We start from the raw sequence: 17552 nt of genomic DNA on the forward strand, positions 1-17552 counted from the left end.
CATACCAAATATGGGACAGCCGGCTTCTCAGCCTGTGCCTGCCCAGGCGTCTCAAAAGCCATCAGGGGCTCTAAAACGCCCGCTACCTCAGATGGCAGACACAGATGTTGACACGGATACTGACTCCAGTGTCGACGACGATGAGACTAATGTAACTTCCAATAGGGCCACACGTTACATGATTGAGGCAATGAAAAATGTGTTGCACATTTCTGATGTTACCCCAGGAACCACAAAAAAGGGTATTCTGTTTGGAGAGAAAAAACTACCAGTAGTTTTTCCCCCATCTGAGGAATTAAATGAAGTGTGTGAAGAAGCGTGGGCTTCCCCCAATAAGAAACTGGTAATTTCTAAAAGGTTACTAATGGCGTACCCTTTCCCGCCAGAGGATAGGTCACGTTGGGAAACATCCCCTAGGGTGAATAAAGCGCTCACACGCTTGTCAAAGAAGGTGGCGCTACCGTCTCCGGATACGGCCGCCCTAAAGGAGCCTGCTGATAGGAAGCAGGAGGCTATCCTGAAGTCTGTATATACACACACAGGTATTATACTGAGATAGAGCATATTAAAGACTCAGTCTTATACATGAGAGATGCACAGAGGGATATTTGCCGGCTGGCATCTAAAATAAGTGCAATGTCCATTTCTACCAGGAGAGGGTTATGGACTCGGCAGTGGACAGGTGATGCAGATTCTAAAAGGCACATGGTAGTTTTGCCTTGTAAGGGTGAGGAGTTGTTCGGGGATGGTCTCTCGGACCTCGTTTCCACAGCAAGTCAGCATTTTTACCCCATGTTCCCTCACAGCCAAAGAAAGCACCGTATTATCAGGTACAGTCCTTTCGGCCCCATAAGGGCAAGCGGGTTAAAGGCGCGTCCTTTCTGCCCAGAGGTAGAGGGAAAAAGCTGCAGCATACAGCCAGTTCCCAGGAGCAAAAGTCCTCCCCCGCTTCCTCCAAGTCCGCCGTATGACGCAGGGGCTCCACAGGCGGAGCCAGGTACGGTGGGGGCCCGTCTCAAAAACTTCAGCAATCAGTGGGCTCGCTCACGGGTGGATCCCTGGATCCTTCAAGTAGTATCTCAGGGGTACAAGCTGGAATTCGAGACGTCTCCCCCCCCCGCCGTTTCCTCAAATCTGCCTTGCCTACAACTCCCTCAGGCAGGGAGGCAGTGTTAGAGGCAATACACAAGCTGTATTCCCAGCAGGTGATAGTCAAGGTGCCCCTCCTTCAACAAGGACGGGGTTACTATTCCACAATGTTTGTGGTACCGAAACCGGACGGTTCGGTGAGACCCATTTGAAATTTGAAATCCTTGAACACATATATAAAAAAATTCAAGTTCAAGATGGAATCGCTCAGGGCGGTTATTGCAAGCCTGGACGAGGGGGATTACATGGTATCACTGGACATCAAGGATGCTTACCTGCATGTCCCCATTTACCATCCTCACCAGGAGTACCTCAGATTTGTGGTACAGGATTGTCATTACCAATTCCAGACGTTGCCGTTTGGTCTGTCCACGGCACTGAGGGTATTTACCAAGGTAATGGCCGAAATGATGATACTCCATCGAAAAAAGGGAGTTTTAATTATCCCGTACTTGGACGATCTCCTGATAAAGGCGAGGTCCAGGGAGCAGTTGTTGGTCGGGGTAGCACTATCTCGGGAGGTGCTACAACAGCATGATTGGATTCTAAATATTCCAAAGTCACAGCTGGTCCCTACGACACGTCTACTGTTCCTGGGGATGGTTCTGGACACGGAACAGAAAAAAGTGTTTCTCCCGGAGGAGAAGGCCAAGGAGCTGTCATCTCTAGTCAGAGGCCTCCTAAAACCAAAACAGGTGTCGGTGCATCACTGCACGCGAGTCCTGGGAAAAATGGTAGCTTCCTACGAAGCAATTCCATTCGGCAGGTTCCATGCAAGGACTTTTCAGTGGGACCTGTTGGACAAGTGGTCCGGATCGCATCTTCAGATGCATCGGCTGATAACCCTGTCTCCAAGGACCAGGGTGTCTCTGCTGTGGTGGCTGCAAAGTGCTCATCTTCAAGAGGGCCGCAGATTCGGCATACAGGACTGGGTCCTGGTGACCACGGATGCCAGCCTTCGAGGCTGGGGGGCAGTCACACAGGGAAGAAACTTCCAAGGACTATGGTCAAGTCAGGAGACTTCCCTACACATAAATATTCTGGAACTGAGGGCCATTTACAATGCCTTAAGTCAGGCAAAACCCCTGCTTCAAAACCAGCCGGTACTGATCCAGTCAGACAACATCACGGCAGTCGCCCATGTAAACCGACAGGGCGGCACAAGAAGCAGGACGGCGATGGCAGAAGCCACAAGGATTCTCCGATGGGCGGAAAATCACGTGTTAGCACTGTCAGCAGTGTTCATTTCGGGAGTGGACAACTGGGAAGCAGACTTCCTCAGCAGGCACGACCTCCACCCGGGAGAGTGGGGGGACTTCATCCAGAAGTCTTCCAGATGATTGTAAACCGTTGGGAAAGGCCACAGGTGGACATGATGGCGTCCCGCCTAAACAAAAGCTAGAAAGATATTGCGCCAGGTCGAGAGACCCTCAGGCAATAGCTGTGGACGCTCTAGTGACACCGTGGGTGTACCCGTCGGTTTATGTGTTCCCTCCTCTTCCTCTCATACCCAAGGTACTGAGGATAATAAGGAGAAGAGGAGTAAGAACTATACTCATTGTTCCGGATTGGCCAAGAAGAGCTTGGTACCCGGAACTTCAGGAGATGATCTCAGAGGACCCATGGCCTCTGCCGCTCAGACAGGACCTGCTGCTGCAGGGGCCCTGTCTGTTCCAAGACTTACCGCGGCTGCGTTTGACGGCATGGCGGTTGAACGCCGGATCCTGAAGGAAAAGGGCATTCCGGAGGAAGTCATTCCTACGCTGATTAAAGCTAGGAAAGAAGTGACCGCAAACCATTATCACCGCATTTGGCGAAAATATGTTGCGTGGTGTGAGGCCAGGAAGGCCCCAACGGAGGAATTTCAGCTGGGCCGTTTTCTGCACTTCCTACAGTCAGGGGTGACTATGGGCCTAAAATTGGGTTCCATTAAGGTCCAGATTTCGGCTCTATCGATTTTCTTCCAGAGAGAACTGGCTTCACTACCTGAAGTTCAGACTTTTGTTAAGGGAGTGCTGCATATTCAGCCCCCTTTTGTGCCTCCAGTGGCACCTTGGGATCTCAACGTGGTGTTGGATTTCCTAAAGTCACATTGGTTTGAGCCACTTAAAACCGTGGAATTAAAATATCTCACGTGGAAAGTGGTCATACTGTTGGCCTTGGCTTCGGCCAGGCGTGTGTCAGAATTGGCGGCTTTCTCATGTAAAAGCCCTTATCTGATTTTCCATATGGATAGGGCAGAATTGAGGACTCGTCCCCAGTTTCTCCCTAAGGTGGTATCAGCCTTTCATTTGAACCAACCTATCGTGGTGCCTGCGGCTACTAAAGACTTGGAGGCTTCCAAGTTGTTGGACGTAGTCAGGGCCCTGAGAATTTATGTTTCCAGGACAGCTAGTGTCAGGAAAACTGACTCGTTGTTTATCCTGTATGCACCCAACAAGCTGGGTGCTCCTGCTTCAAAGCAGACTATTGCTCGCTGGATCTGTAGTACGATTCAGCTTGCACATTCTGCGGCTGGACTGCCGCATCCTAAATCAGTGAAAGCCCATTCCACAAGGAAGGTGGGCTCTTCTTGGGCGGCTGCCCGAGGGGTCTCGGCTCTACAACTTTGCCGAGCAGCTACTTGGTCGGGGTCAAACACATTTGCTAAATTCTACAAGTTTGACACCCTGGCTGAGGAGGACCTAGAGTTTGCCCATTCGGTGCTGCAGAGTCATCCGCACTCTCCCGCCCGTTTGGGAGCTTTGGTATAATCCCCATGGTCCTTACGGAGTCCCAGCATCCACTTAGGACGTCAGAGAAAATAAGATTTTACTCACCGGTAAATCTATTTCTCGTAGTCCGTAGTGGATGCTGGGCGCCCATCCCAAGTGCGGATTGTCTGCAATACTTGTATATAGTTATTGTTTAACTAAAGGGTTATTGTTGAGCCATCTGTTGAGAGGCTCAGTTATTGTTCATACTGTTAACTGGGTATAGTATCACGAGTTATACGGTGTGATTGGTGTGGCTGGTATGAGTCTTACCCGGGATTCAAAATCCTTCCTTATTGTGTCAGCTCTTCCGGGCACAGTATCCTAACTGAGGTCTGGAGGAGGGTCATAGAGGGAGGAGCCAGTGCACACCAGGTAGTCCTAAAGCTTTCTTTAGTTGTGCCCAGTCTCCTGCGGAGCCGCTATTCCCCATGGTCCTTATGGAGTCCCAGCATCCACTACGGACTACGAGAAATAGATTTACCGGTGAGTAAAATCTTATTATTTGGTCTATCCCATAAAATCATGGCTGCCTCCTTTATGTGTAGGTGTTTTGATATGCATCTTTTCTCTAAAGGGAAACTGTGTTGTCTAAGAGCCATTGAGTCCTGAGTCTATTAGTCCATAGCATGCTGTTCATGCTAGATCTAAAATAGTCCCTCCGTTTTTTTCATCATTAAGGGCAAGGAGCAGGAACACACGTTTGTTTTTAAGATGGACCATCCAAAAGCCTGTAAACACCTGTGGAAGTGTGCTGTGGAGCACCACACCTTCTTCCGTCTCCGTGGCCCTGTCCACAAGAGCTCCAGTCGCTCTGGATTTATACGCCTTGGTTCTCGTTTCAGATACAGGTATTCAATCTTCTGTTTTTCTACAGTCTCTTCATAATTACAAATCCTAAACCTTACTTGTATGCTCGTCGGTGTGTGGGAAAAATCTATTGCAATTTCATGGTCGAAAGGGGTCCAAAAGTAACCTTGCAAAAATCCAAATTTCTGCTTGAGGGTAACTGAGGTTCACATATGTTGCTATATAAAGTATCCCTTCCCATTTAGCTGCTAGTACAATTGTTTGCAATGTACAACAGAATAACCTATTTACTGGGAACTTTAAGTGTTGCTTGTATGACGTGACCTTTTATATCTAACTGTTGTCCACTTGTAACCAACTTACATCTGAATGAAAGGATTTAATGTGCAAGTTAATCTTTTGAAAAATATACCATGGCAAATAATATTTCTCCCTTATTTATCATTAAAGGGCGTACATACACATAAAACAGGATATATATATGAAAGTTTTGCTAACTTTCCCCCTTCTCCGCAAATCCGTTGACTTTTTGGTGTTTGATGCCATAAAGCCCCTTCCTGCACTGCTTATTGTTCCTGTGTTGACAACTAGAAACCTGTCTCAGGCCTCCCTGTTGAGTGTCAGATTAAAGGACTGTAAAGGGGCCTACACACTGGACGATATTATTGATGGTCGACTTTTACTACGCACTGGACGATCGATGGTCAATTTGGAAGATAGAGTACATACAGCTATTTCTTTTTCATCCACTAGGGGTCACTGGAGTACTCTTGGGGATATGGACGGCTTTAGCAGAACAGGCACTGAATATTTAAATTTAGTAACTCTCCTCCTCTCCATACTCCAGAGTACCTCAGTGTTTTTTCTATGCTCACAGCAGTGACACGCATGTGTGGCCACTCCACACTTACTTTAATATTTTATACTTTGATTTTTATTTTTATTTTTTATTTTTCCCAACTTGAGCACATCCCTTCCCAGTTTATCAAGAAACTTGGGTCTGGGATAGTGCACGCTGCACGGAAGCAGCTCCTGGCGTGTCGGTCCTCACAAAGAGCACCCTCACAGCCAAAAGGCAGCTCACTATCTGACTGCAGGAAAGGCTGGACTGAGCTTACAGAAGAAGCCCCGTCATAGCCCTCACTACAGGAGACAAGGTTGCTAGGGGGGACAGGGTGGTCAGCTCACGCTGCCTCCCCGCTGTGTGGGGTCCGTGCTTCCTTTCACCGCCGCCTGCACCCGCCGCTGATTACAGTCCACCCTGCCCAACCACTCTGACTAAGGCAGTCACAGCCGCTTCACGGTCCTCATCGCTGCACGCTCCTGAAGCCGCCGCTCCCAGCGGCCGCCAGTCACTCCCGCCGGCCGCACTTCCAGAGCTCCCCGGCGCCCTGCGTCCGCTCCCCGGCTCCCTGCACTTGCTCCAGTCCGCTGGAATGACCACGGTACACGGAGCTCAAAGGAGGGGGGGAGAAGTTTGTCCTCAAGCACCGCTGCTGCAGGGGGGTTCAGGGGGAGTAAATGCCCATGGCAGCAGCAGTACAGGCAAGGCTGCATGGAGTTATAAGGAATATTGCTTAGACTATATTCACAGGGGGTTAGTTACAGGTTATAAATATCTTCATACACGTATTTATAACCTGAACTGTGATTAGGACTGTAAGCATGGCATGGGGGCCATTTTAGCCATGCTTCCTGTTTCTTCCTCTTTCTGATTCCAGAATGTTCCTGTCCTACAACACTACTCCACCGGATGGCGCAGGGGTGTTAGTGGGAATTTTGGATCAGGTTTCATATAGTACTGGCCACGTGCACTGCACTTAGCCATATATAGACACACCTTAGTAACAATTTTACTGAGTCGTGCAAGTTGTCTGTCTTTGTCTATTGTATTGTCTGTCTGCATAATGAGTAAGGCACCAGCGAAAACAAAAAAGCAGTTTCACTGCAATGTCTGTAAGAGTGTGTTACCGGATGGATCTACCACATGCACAGTATGTTTTGTAAATTCAGCTACAAATACAATTTCCGCTCCGGTTTCGAATCAGGTTTCATCCCCGGACCCTCAATGGGCAATACTAGCAGATGTAAGGCTGGGTTGCAATCAGAATTGGCCGCCGCTCGACACGAGCGGGAAGCGGCAAGATGTGAGTCTCTGGTGAGACCGCCAGAACTACCGGAGGGGTCTCAGCCTTTCCAAAGGTCCAAGTCCACTTTGGGTAGAAGGGATTAATTTCATTTGTCTTATGATTTACCAGTTTCTACTATGTTGCATTCTGACGATTCTATGCCAGACCTCACTGCGCAAGATGAGGGCGAATTAGACCAGCAATCAGATAGTGAAGATTTTGACAGCCCAGGCATTGATAATCTCATCAGGGCGGTGCGTCAGTCTCTGAAGTTTACAGAGACTGAGGAGCCTCTCACAAATGATGAGGTGGTCTTTACTAAACGACACAGATCTCCAATGTGTTTTCCTGTTTCTGAATCTCTTAATAAGATGTTAGTAGAAACACGGAAGAATCCAGATAAACGGTTTTCTATACCTCGCAGATTTAAGTCTAGTTACCCGTTTCCAGAGTCTGTGACATCTACATGGGAGAATCCGCCAATGGTGGATTCGTCAGTGTCAAAACTTACAAAAAAATTAACCATACCAGTGCCAACTGCTACTACGCTTAAAGACCCTTCAGACCGTAAAATAGAAGCTATTCTAAAGTCCATGTATATAGCAGCAGGAGTGTTACTTAGACCTGGGTTGGTTGGCATTTGGGTAACTAAGGCGCTAATTGTATGGATAACAGAACTCAAGTCTGGCCTACATGACGATCACCTTATACTTCTCGCTGATCAAATCTGTGAAGCTGCTGATTATCTATGTACAGCTTCTACTGACGTCTGTCAGCTCAGTTCTCGCCTTTCATCGTCGCTAGTTACGGCACGACGAGCACTCTGGCTGCGTTCTTGGCAAGCGGAGGCAGAAATTAAGAGAGGTATAGAGGCGTTACCTTACGGTGGCGAGAAGTTGTTTGGTCCTGAATTAGACAAATGGATTTCTGAGGCCACGGAGGGGAAGTCTGTTTTCCTACCATTGCCTCCAACGGTACCTAGACGAAAATACTCTGGGCCGGCGTTCAAATCATTTAGACCTCAGCCCTTTCGAGGCCGTGGTAGAGGAACGGCCATGCCTGGTAGACGAGGTCGAGGGTGTGGTTTTCAACAAACCACCACCAGTCGTCAGGACGCTAAGGTCACCGACAAGCCAGTGGCATGACTGGCTCCCAGCCCATCTCGGATCTCCAGTTGTGGGGGCACGCCTTCAGACGTTCCATTTGGCGTGGTTCCAGACGTCCACAGATGGGTGGATCCGCAATTTAGTGTTAAAAGGTTACAAAATAGAGTTCGACTGTCTCCCGTCACTGCGGTTTTTCAAGACAGGACTGCCTCGGTCGGACGACAAGAGGGAGGTTCTGCAACTTGCCATTCAGTCTCTGCTGGATTCAGCAGTTTTGATTCCGGTCCCTGTACATCAACAGGGTCAAGGTTATTATTCCAGTCTGTTTGTAGCACCAAAGCCGGATGGCTTAGTCAGACCAATATGGAACTTAAAGGGGCTCAATCAGTACGTCACTTACTACAGATTCAAGATGGAATCCCTGCGGTCAGTAATTGCAGGTTTAGAGCCACAAGAATTCATGATTGCGCTGGATCTCAAGGATGCGTACTACCACATTCCAATTTGGCCACCTCATCAGAGGTTCTTGCGTTTTGCGATACGGCAAAACCATTACCAGTTTCAGGCTCTACCGTTTGGCCTCTCGTCAGCGCCTCGGGTATTCACCAAAGTGATGTCTGTGATGATAGCTCATCTCAGATCCCTGGAAGTGATAATAGTTCCGTACTTGGACGATCTGCTCATCAAAGCTCCGTCTCAACAGATGCTCCTCCAACATGCGTTGCTAACGTACAATGTACTAGTTCAGCACGGTTGGATTGTCAACTTCAAGAAATCACATCTGATTCCGTCTCAACGACTTCAATTCCTAGGAATGATTCTCGATACGGTAGATCAAAGAATTTACCTACCAGAACAGAAAGTACTGAGTATTCGTCATCTGGTACAATTAGTGCTCAAGCCACGCACAGTCTCGGTACATTTGTGCATTCGACTGTTAGGAAAAATGGTGGCGGCTTTCGAAGCGCTTCAGTTCGGAAGATTTCACTCACGTCCTTTTTCAACTGGATGTGCTCGCACAGTGGTCGGGCTCGCATCTGCAGATTCACCAGAGGGTGAGTTTGTCTCCACGGGCCAGAGTATCTCTACTCTGGTGGCTCAAAGTACACAATCTAACCGCAGGGAAACGGTTCGGCGTCTGGAATTGGATAATTCTAATGACGGACGCGAGTCTCAGAGGTTGGGGAACTGTGGTTCAAAATTGTCAGCTCCAGGGTCTCTGGGCGGATCACGAAAGATTGTTGTCTATAAATGTCCTGGAACTCCGAGCAATTTACAATGCGCTACGACAAGCAGTGCACATGCTCCGGTCTCAGACTGTCCAGGTGCAGTCAGACAACGCGACGGCGGTCGCGTACATCAACAAACAAGGAGGAACGAGAAGCCGCATGGCCATGCGGGAAGTAGCTCGAATCCTTAATTGGGCCGAGCATCACCAAGTGATATTGTCGGCAGTGTTCATTCCGGGAGTGGACAACTGGGAGGCGGATTATCTCAGCCGTCGGGATTTCATCCAGGAGAATGGGCATTAAATCCAGAAGTGTTTCACATGTTGGTCCAGAGGTGGGGGTACCCACAAGTGGATCTGATGGCATCTCGCCACAATCACTCGCCCCAGTATGTGTCCAGAACGCGAGATCCAAAGGCAGTGGCGGTGGATGCTCTCACAATTGCGTGGCCGTACAGTCTCGTGTATCGGTTTCCACCGTTTCCGCTGCTCCCTCTGTTGCTAAATCGGATCAAACGAGAGTCCGCCACAGTCATACTAGTGGTGCCTCATTGGCCTCGGAGAGCATGGTTCTCAGATCTCCACGGACTACTCGCAGACGATCCTTGGACGCTCCCTCTACATCCGGACCTGTTACAACAGGGTCCGTTCCTTTACCCCGATTTAGCGCGGCTGCGTTTGACGGGGTGGCTGTTGAGACAGCCCTCTTAAGAAGAGAGGGCATTCCAGAATCGGTTATACCAACCATGTTACGTGCTAGGAAGCCAGTTACGGCAGCTCATTTTTACAGAATTTGGCGTGCCTATATAGGTTGGTGTGAAGCTCGGAAGTTTCCAACATCATCTTTCAAGTTATCTCGTCCTTTGTTATTTCTACAGACGGGGTTGGATGGAGGACTGTGTTTATCTACACTAAAGGTGCAGGTCTCTGCTTTGTCAATTTACTTTCAAAGACGTTTGGCTCTATTGCCGTCTGTACACACTTTTCTGCAAGGTGTCCTCAGAGTACAGCCTCCATTCATTCCACCTACAGCGCCATGGGACTTGAGCTTCACTTGAAAAACAAATTTTTCTCCTAGCCTTGGCTCCGGCAAGGCGTGTTTCAGATTTGGGTGCCTTGTAATGCAAGCCACCGTATTTGGTGTTTCATGATGACAGAGCGGAACTTCGGACAAATCCCGCTTTCTTACCAAAGGTAGTGTCATCTTTTCACATCAATCAACCAATAGTAGCTCCTGTGTTAACAGGAGATTCTGGAACTTTGGATGTGGTACGCGCACTACGCGTTTATGTATCCCGAACGTCTACAGTTCGTAAGACGGATACGTTGTTTGTTCTCTATGATGCTGCCAAGATGGGTTGGCCAGCTTCTAAGCCAGAGGTTCTCAAACTCGGTCCTCGGGGGCACACACAGTGCATGTTTTGCAGGTAACCCAGCAGGTGCACAGGTGTATTAATTACTCACTGACACATTTTAAAAGGTCCACAGGTGGAGCTAATTATGTCACTTGTGATTCTGTGAGGAGACCTGCAAAACATGCACTGTGTGTGCCCCCGAGGACCGAGTTTGAGAACCTCTGTTCTAAGCAGACCTTATCCAGATTAAACTGACCATATGTCAGGCTTACCTTCATGCTAGGTTACAGCCGCCTACATCAGTAACAGCTCATTCCACACGTTCTGTGAGAACTTCATGGTCAGCTGGTCGTGGGGCTTCTACGACGCAGCTTTGCCGTGTGGCTACATGGTCATCAGTGCACACGTTTGTGCGCTTTTACAAGTTTGATACGTTTGCGGCATCAGCATCTAGCTTTGGCCGCCTAGTGTTACAGGTGCCAAACAGCTCTCCTGCCCACGGGGGAAGCTTTGGTACGTCCCAAGAGTACTCCAGTGACCCCTAGTGGATGAAAAAGAAAATAGGATTTTGGTACTTACCAGGTAAATCCTTTTCTTTGAATCCATAGGAGGCACTGGACGCCCACCCAGAGCAGTTTTACCTGGTTTGTGGTAAGTTCAGTGGATCTTATGGTAACACAATCTCACTGATTTGTTCAAATTTTCCAGTTCTATCGGTTATGGTGTCAACTGTTTAGTTGTCAGTTACGTTATGTGTCAACTTTATTGTTGTCCGTTATGTTATAATGTTATATGTAATTCTCCATTGTTCATCCTCTCTATCGCTCCTGTTCGGCTCAGTAAAAAACACTGAGGTACTGGGAGTATGGAGGGGAGGAGAGTTACTAAATTTAAATATTCAGTGCCTGTTCTGCTAAAGCCGTCCATATCCCCAAGAGTACTCCAGTGCCCCCTATGGATTCAAAGAAAAGGATTTACCTGGTAAGTACCAAAATCCTATTATCATCCAAATTAACTGGCATGTATCAACGATGATCGTTCAACGATGAACTATTGCGGGAACGTGCATCGTTCATCGTTGATGCATCCGCACTGAAAGATATGAACGATATAATTCATATCTTTCAAGATATCGCCCAGTGTGTAGGCCCATTTAGACAGAACTGCAGTTGTAATTGTGTCAGGGATAATGACACACCATTTCTATCCATTGGAGGGGTATATATTGCACAAAACCAAACGCATGTCTTCCTGATGGTCTTGGACTTGGGTAGATCAATAGGCTACAGTATATATTGTATACCGCTAACACTGTGATCTGACAAGTTTTCCTTTCCTTATGTTTCTTGGTAGTGGGAAGACCGAATACCAGACCACAAAGTCCAGCAAGCCCCGACGTTCAACATCCTTCGAGCGCAGACCTAGCAAACGCTATTCCAGGAGAACCATGTTAATGAGAGGTGTGGTATCACAGCACAAACATGTTTGGTACACGAGATGGGTTAGTGTCTGTGTGGACGGAGCAGAGGCTGCTCTGTACAGAATAGAATGTTCGAAGTATGACCAAAATGCCACATCTACAGTAGCTGTCTGTGCACTGCTGAGTGATTGGGACTCCATAGAGCAGGAGATTATGTATTTTTGAAGTTTAAATATGGGTACATTTTCTTGACTTAAAATATTTGTATTCCTCCCCTCCATTCTGTTTCACAGGCTGTACAGGGCTTCAATGACCGACCCAGCCACAGAAATAGTTTCTCCATTGATAGCCTTCTGCTTCTGCCCTTTTAGGAAAGTGATATTAAAATAACAACAACTTCAGTTTAGTAGTATTTCACATCTGTTTATAGTTCTTGCTCTAATGACTGTTAGTGGGGAAAAAGAGTCACCATGTACTTTGATACTGAGTTATCGCTGTAAGCAAGTCTTAGGGGGATATCCAATTAGCCCCGGTCATCACGCCGAGTGGCAGCTTCCGGGCCGCGGCGCCATGCCTGCAGTCCCAGGGGATTTTGTTTCACCAGGTGAAACCAATTTCCCGGAAACAGACCCATTTTTAAGCAAAAAACGGGGCTTTTTTTCAAGAAAACACATAGATTTCACTGGACCTGTGTTTTCGGGAGAAAGGGCATATTTTTTTTTTTTTTACAGGCGGTCCAATAGGATAGCCTATAAAAAAAATTGGTGGAAAATTGCGAAGTTTTACCGTGGGTAATAGGATACCCCCCCCCCCCTTACTCTGCCATGCAGTTTAGCTTGCGCCTTAAGGGCCTGATTCAGAAATACATTTGCAGCTGCGAATCTACACACAGCAGTTGTGTGAATGTGCACATGCCGCAGTCACCTGGTTTTTAATTGAAACATCCACTGGCAGCTTTGTGAGTCCTAGCAGCTGCACACAAAGATGCTGCGTCAATGCACATCAGTCGATTACCAAACTTCTGCGTAGCCCTATGCTCGCGCAGTATGGCCTCAGGAAGTAAGATGTCTGAGTCATTGTAGCTGCGTATAGGGTTGTAGGCTGAGACACTCATTGGAAAAAGTCTCAACACACCTTCATTCTTGCTGCCACTCCTAGTAATTTCCCTCAAATAGTCCCTGAATGTCAATCACTTGGCAAATAAATCAAACTTAAAACATGTGCAGTCAGGCGATAATTGGTCAACTGCGAAAAAATCGGGTTTGTGTCCAACTCTGATTCAGGCCATGAGTTTGGTGTTTGGCGGGTGAGTGATCTGCTAAAAGATCTCTAATGTGTGAGCGTTTTGTGCCAAGGAGCAGAGGAGTAGTACAGTCCCATATTTAGAAGTCTGTATTCTTAATACATAAGAGGGAATGATGAGTGACGGGGAACAAATAGGTTGGAGGGCTTTAGTGTAACTTTCTTCCTAATACACTCCTCATAAATTCACCTTTTTTGTTTTATTTCTCCACTTACAGCACAGGCAGCAAGACCTGAGAAGTGAGTACCAATCTACTCTGCAGCAACACATCTGTATAGATGGTGAATAAATTCACCTTGGAAATGTTAAACATGGTCATGGTTTCAGGAATGCCGAAGTGTGTGTGTGTGTGGGTGGGGGGGGGGTTGGTGGATGGAGAGCAATTGCCCAGTGGGGAGCATTCAGCATTGAGTCGCTGTGTGGTGGTCAGTGATTTACTCTGACAGATGGGGGCAGTAGCTCACTGTGGTGGCAGCGACTCAGTATACTGGTTGGACTATGTGCATAATGATCAGGTCAGTGGGAGTGTGGTGATGATGACGATAGAGGTGTGTTATCTGAGAGATGTCCTTTAACCCTTTCTATTCATTTTTATTGTAGCAGTGCTTCCCCACGAAATCCTGCCATTCAGAGCAATGGATCACAGCAAGTATGACAACATTTCTGTTACATCTTGTGCTGTCATCTCACATTTTATATGTCTACTAACTGACACATATTGTGCATATGTATGTACGTATCTATGTATATGTGTGTGTAATATGCATGTATGCATACCTACAAATCCAGTCAGGAGGCACTCACGTTAAATGTTCACAACTTTTCCTGGTGCCCTTACTGGTACTTTAGAATGTAGTGTCCCAGTGCAGTCGCAGTAAAGGTGACACTTGGGTAAAATAAAGCACAATAGATGCAGGGGTTCACCAACGTTTCATTGTTATTAATCCTGAATGGAATAACATTGAAACATTTGTGAACCCCTGTGCTTTATTATACATGAGTGCCTCCTTTATTGTGATCTAAAAATAACTGCTGGACACACTTATGGCATTCTTTCTAACCAAATATTGTTCTGGAGGATCTTGCAGTACTGTTGCAGGAGTTGTCACAAATGTGTTGCACTCGTAGGTTGCTTTGCTTTCCCCTTCTGTCCAGTTCATCCCAAACTAGCTTGATAGGGTTTAAGTCTGAAGACTGTACTGGCCATTCAGTGATTTCAAGCCTACTACCTTGTTCTTTTACTGGAAGGTAGTTCTGACATAGCCTGGAGGTATGTTTTGGGTCATTATCTTGCTGTAGGTTGAGCCCTTAACCTGGTAGGACTAGACCAGAGGGTCTTGCATGACATTAGTGGTAGCCCTTTTGGTTCAGGGTGCCAGTTACTCTGCAAGTTGACAACTTGAGATCCAGCAAAAGAGCCCCAAACCATCATGCTTCCTCCTCAGTGTTTGACAGTGGGTATCACAAACATGCTCTCAAGCGTGTTTAAGCCCAAAATGTAATGGGATGTTTTACTATTAAAAGTATTGCCCTTTTAAATTGTGCTTTTTACAAGATGCCACTTAGTAAATATCTATTGAGAAACCATCCTTTTGCTTACTCCGTGGCATACAAACACCCTACGTGAAGACTCAAACTTTTTCACATTTTGATTCATTGGTCCATAAGACTTTCTTCTAGCAATACACTGGTGGTGCTTCATGGCACAAGCAAGCCTCTTTTTCATTGCTGATCAGCTGTATGTTCTTAAAGGGCAGTAAACACTAGAGAGATGTGTGCTTAGCGATCTGTCACAGACCGCTCAGCACACATCTCTCCCCCCGCTCAGCACAAGAGATGCATGCTTAAAATCTAAGCAATCTAGCCAGATTGCTTACATTCATTTTAAGAACGGATCTCTCCTTGTGTATCCCCCTTTACACATTACTTTTTCTCTGAAAAAGGACTCAAGTTTGAACTCCGAATTTCACATAATTTTTTGACAACCTAAACTAAACCATTAAGCATATATGTACATTTAGTTGAAATTTAAGCAGAAACTGTGATAACAGCGAGCTTTCAATTCTCACATGAACTGTATATTAATCATTCATCTAAATGCCCACTGCTCTACAAGTGTGTGTGAGTGTGATCAGAGGCGTAGCGTGGAGACATGACACCCGGAGCAGGGTCATGTCACGCCCCCCCCCCCCCACCACCACCACTAAATTAAAAAAAAATTTTACAAACAAAACTATATATATATATATATATATATATATATATATGTATGTATGTATGTGTGTATATATATATATATATATATATATATATAAATATATATATATATATATATATAAATAAATAATCTGGGCGGTAAACTGGGCTCCACAAGTATTAACATCGGGGTGTAGAGTAGGATCTTGATCCGAGGCACCAACAGGCTCAGAACTTTGACTGTTCCCAAGATGCACAGTGCCGCCTCCTCTATAACCCCGCCTCCATGCACAGGAGCTCAGTTTGTAAGTTGGTGCCATGCAGTAAGTAGGCAATCAACAGGGGGGCTGCCATTGCAGCCCATATTTTAGCTTTATCAGAAGAAAAGAAGAACTTTTGAAGACTTAAAGGGCTGCAGCTTTTATGCATGTCACATAAGACATCCTTTGCTGCAGCTCCATCACTCCCCCAGCGGTGCTGTATACTCCTGCGCCCTGGTTGCCAGGTAACTACAGCGGAGGCTCCGGTGTTCTTCTGTTAGTCGCACACACCGCCGCTGCCCTCCAGGATCGCGTGGCCACAGGTACAAGGGGAGGTAAGGGGTCTCTCTTGCCCGCTGTTAACCGCGATCCGGTGCGGCCGTGGAAGGCAGGCAGTGCGCGCTGGCGTGGACACTGTAAAGGGCAGCCGCTCCACTAGTCACTGGGACACAGGGCACAGGTGGGGAAGCCAGCAGGGGGATAAGTCCTAACCTGTAGGCCCTCCCCCAGCCCCAGGGCGCCATTTCAGTAAATCTTCCCGCCCTGGAGCTGCATATATCTCCCTCACTCCCTGTCAGCCGCCATCACAATGGAGCTACGCTGTTCCTGGGACTGCTGGGGCAAATCCTCCTCTGTAAAGCCGCCTGCTCGTCAGCACTGTGCATTTTACAGAACACTTAAGTATTCTACCTGTCAAGGGACAGTGTTAGTTAAGAAAGAGTGCATACATTCAGGGCTGTGTGGTACAAACACCCTGTGATATACATCCAGTATCTACTGTGCTTTGTTATATCTCCTGTTTACATATGTAGCCATACTGAGTATTACTTTGTATTGCTAGTCCAGTGCAGTTTTATGGTGTATAATTTCTGCATGGTACGTTTGTGACTATATATGTGTGTGTGTGTGTGTGTGTGTGTGTGTGTGTGTGTGTGTGTGTGTGTGTGTGTGCATGTAGCTGTTGCGTGGCTGCCATATCGGGTATTTCACTCCGCGTGCTGCTCCTATATTCTATAACCTGAAGGGGCTAAGTGTGTCAGGTTTTTCCACAATATAGGTATTTCACAGGATATACTTGCTGTGTATTTTTCCTTGTGATTTATAGTCACTTTCTATATACACTGCTCAAAAAAATAAAGGGAACACTTAAACAACACATCCTAGATCTGAATGAATGAAATATTCTTATTAAATACTTTGTTCTTTACATAGTTGAATGCGCTGACAACAAAATCACACAGAAAATTTATCAATGGAAATCAAATTTATTAACCCATGGAGGTCTGGATTTGGAGTCGCACTCAAAATGAAAGTGGAAAAACACACTACAGGCTGATCCAACTTTGATGTAATGTCCTTAAAACAAGTCAAAATGAGGCTCAGTAGTGTGTGTGGCCTCCACGTGCCTGTATAACCTCCCTACAGCGCCTGGGCATGCTCCTAATGAGGTGGCGGATGGTCTCCTGAGGGATCTCCTCCCAGACCTGGACTAAAGCATCCGCCAACCCCTGGACAGTCTGTGGTGCAACGTGGCGTTGGTGGATGGAGCGAGACATGATGTCCCAGATGTGCTCAATTGGATTCAGGTCTGGGGAACGGGCGGGCCAGTCCATAGCATCAATGCTTTTGTCTTGCAGGAACTGCTGACACATTCCAGCCACATGAGGTCTAGCATTGTCTTGCATTAGGAGGAACCCAGGGCCAACCGCACTAGCATATGGTCTCACAAGGGGTCTGAGGATCTCATCTCGGTACCTAATGGCAGTCAGGCTACCTCTGGCGAGCACATGGAGGGCTGTGCGGCCCCCCAAAGAAATGCCACCCCACACCATTACTGACCCAC

The 17552-nt window shown here is 47.0% G+C and overlaps 1 protein-coding gene across 3 annotated transcripts in view; it reads left to right on the plus strand.

The window, feature by feature from the left end:
- Window positions 1-17552, plus strand: part of EPB41L5 (erythrocyte membrane protein band 4.1 like 5) — a 562556-nt gene that overhangs the window by 322476 nt on the left and 222528 nt on the right. For 2 of the 3 annotated variants that reach the window (XM_063933985.1, XM_063933987.1), the window contains exons 12-15: window positions 4584-4753; window positions 11884-11990; window positions 13471-13492; window positions 13854-13902. In XM_063933985.1, the coding sequence (XP_063790055.1) occupies window positions 4584-4753; window positions 11884-11990; window positions 13471-13492; window positions 13854-13902 (348 nt within the window). The remainder of the gene's footprint in view (window positions 1-4583; window positions 4754-11883; window positions 11991-13470; window positions 13493-13853; window positions 13903-17552) is intronic. The other variant, XM_063933986.1, reaches the window with a different exon arrangement.

This window comes from Pseudophryne corroboree, chromosome 7 (assembly GCF_028390025.1).
Source record: "Pseudophryne corroboree isolate aPseCor3 chromosome 7, aPseCor3.hap2, whole genome shotgun sequence".
Classification (NCBI taxonomy): domain Eukaryota; kingdom Metazoa; phylum Chordata; class Amphibia; order Anura; family Myobatrachidae; genus Pseudophryne; species Pseudophryne corroboree.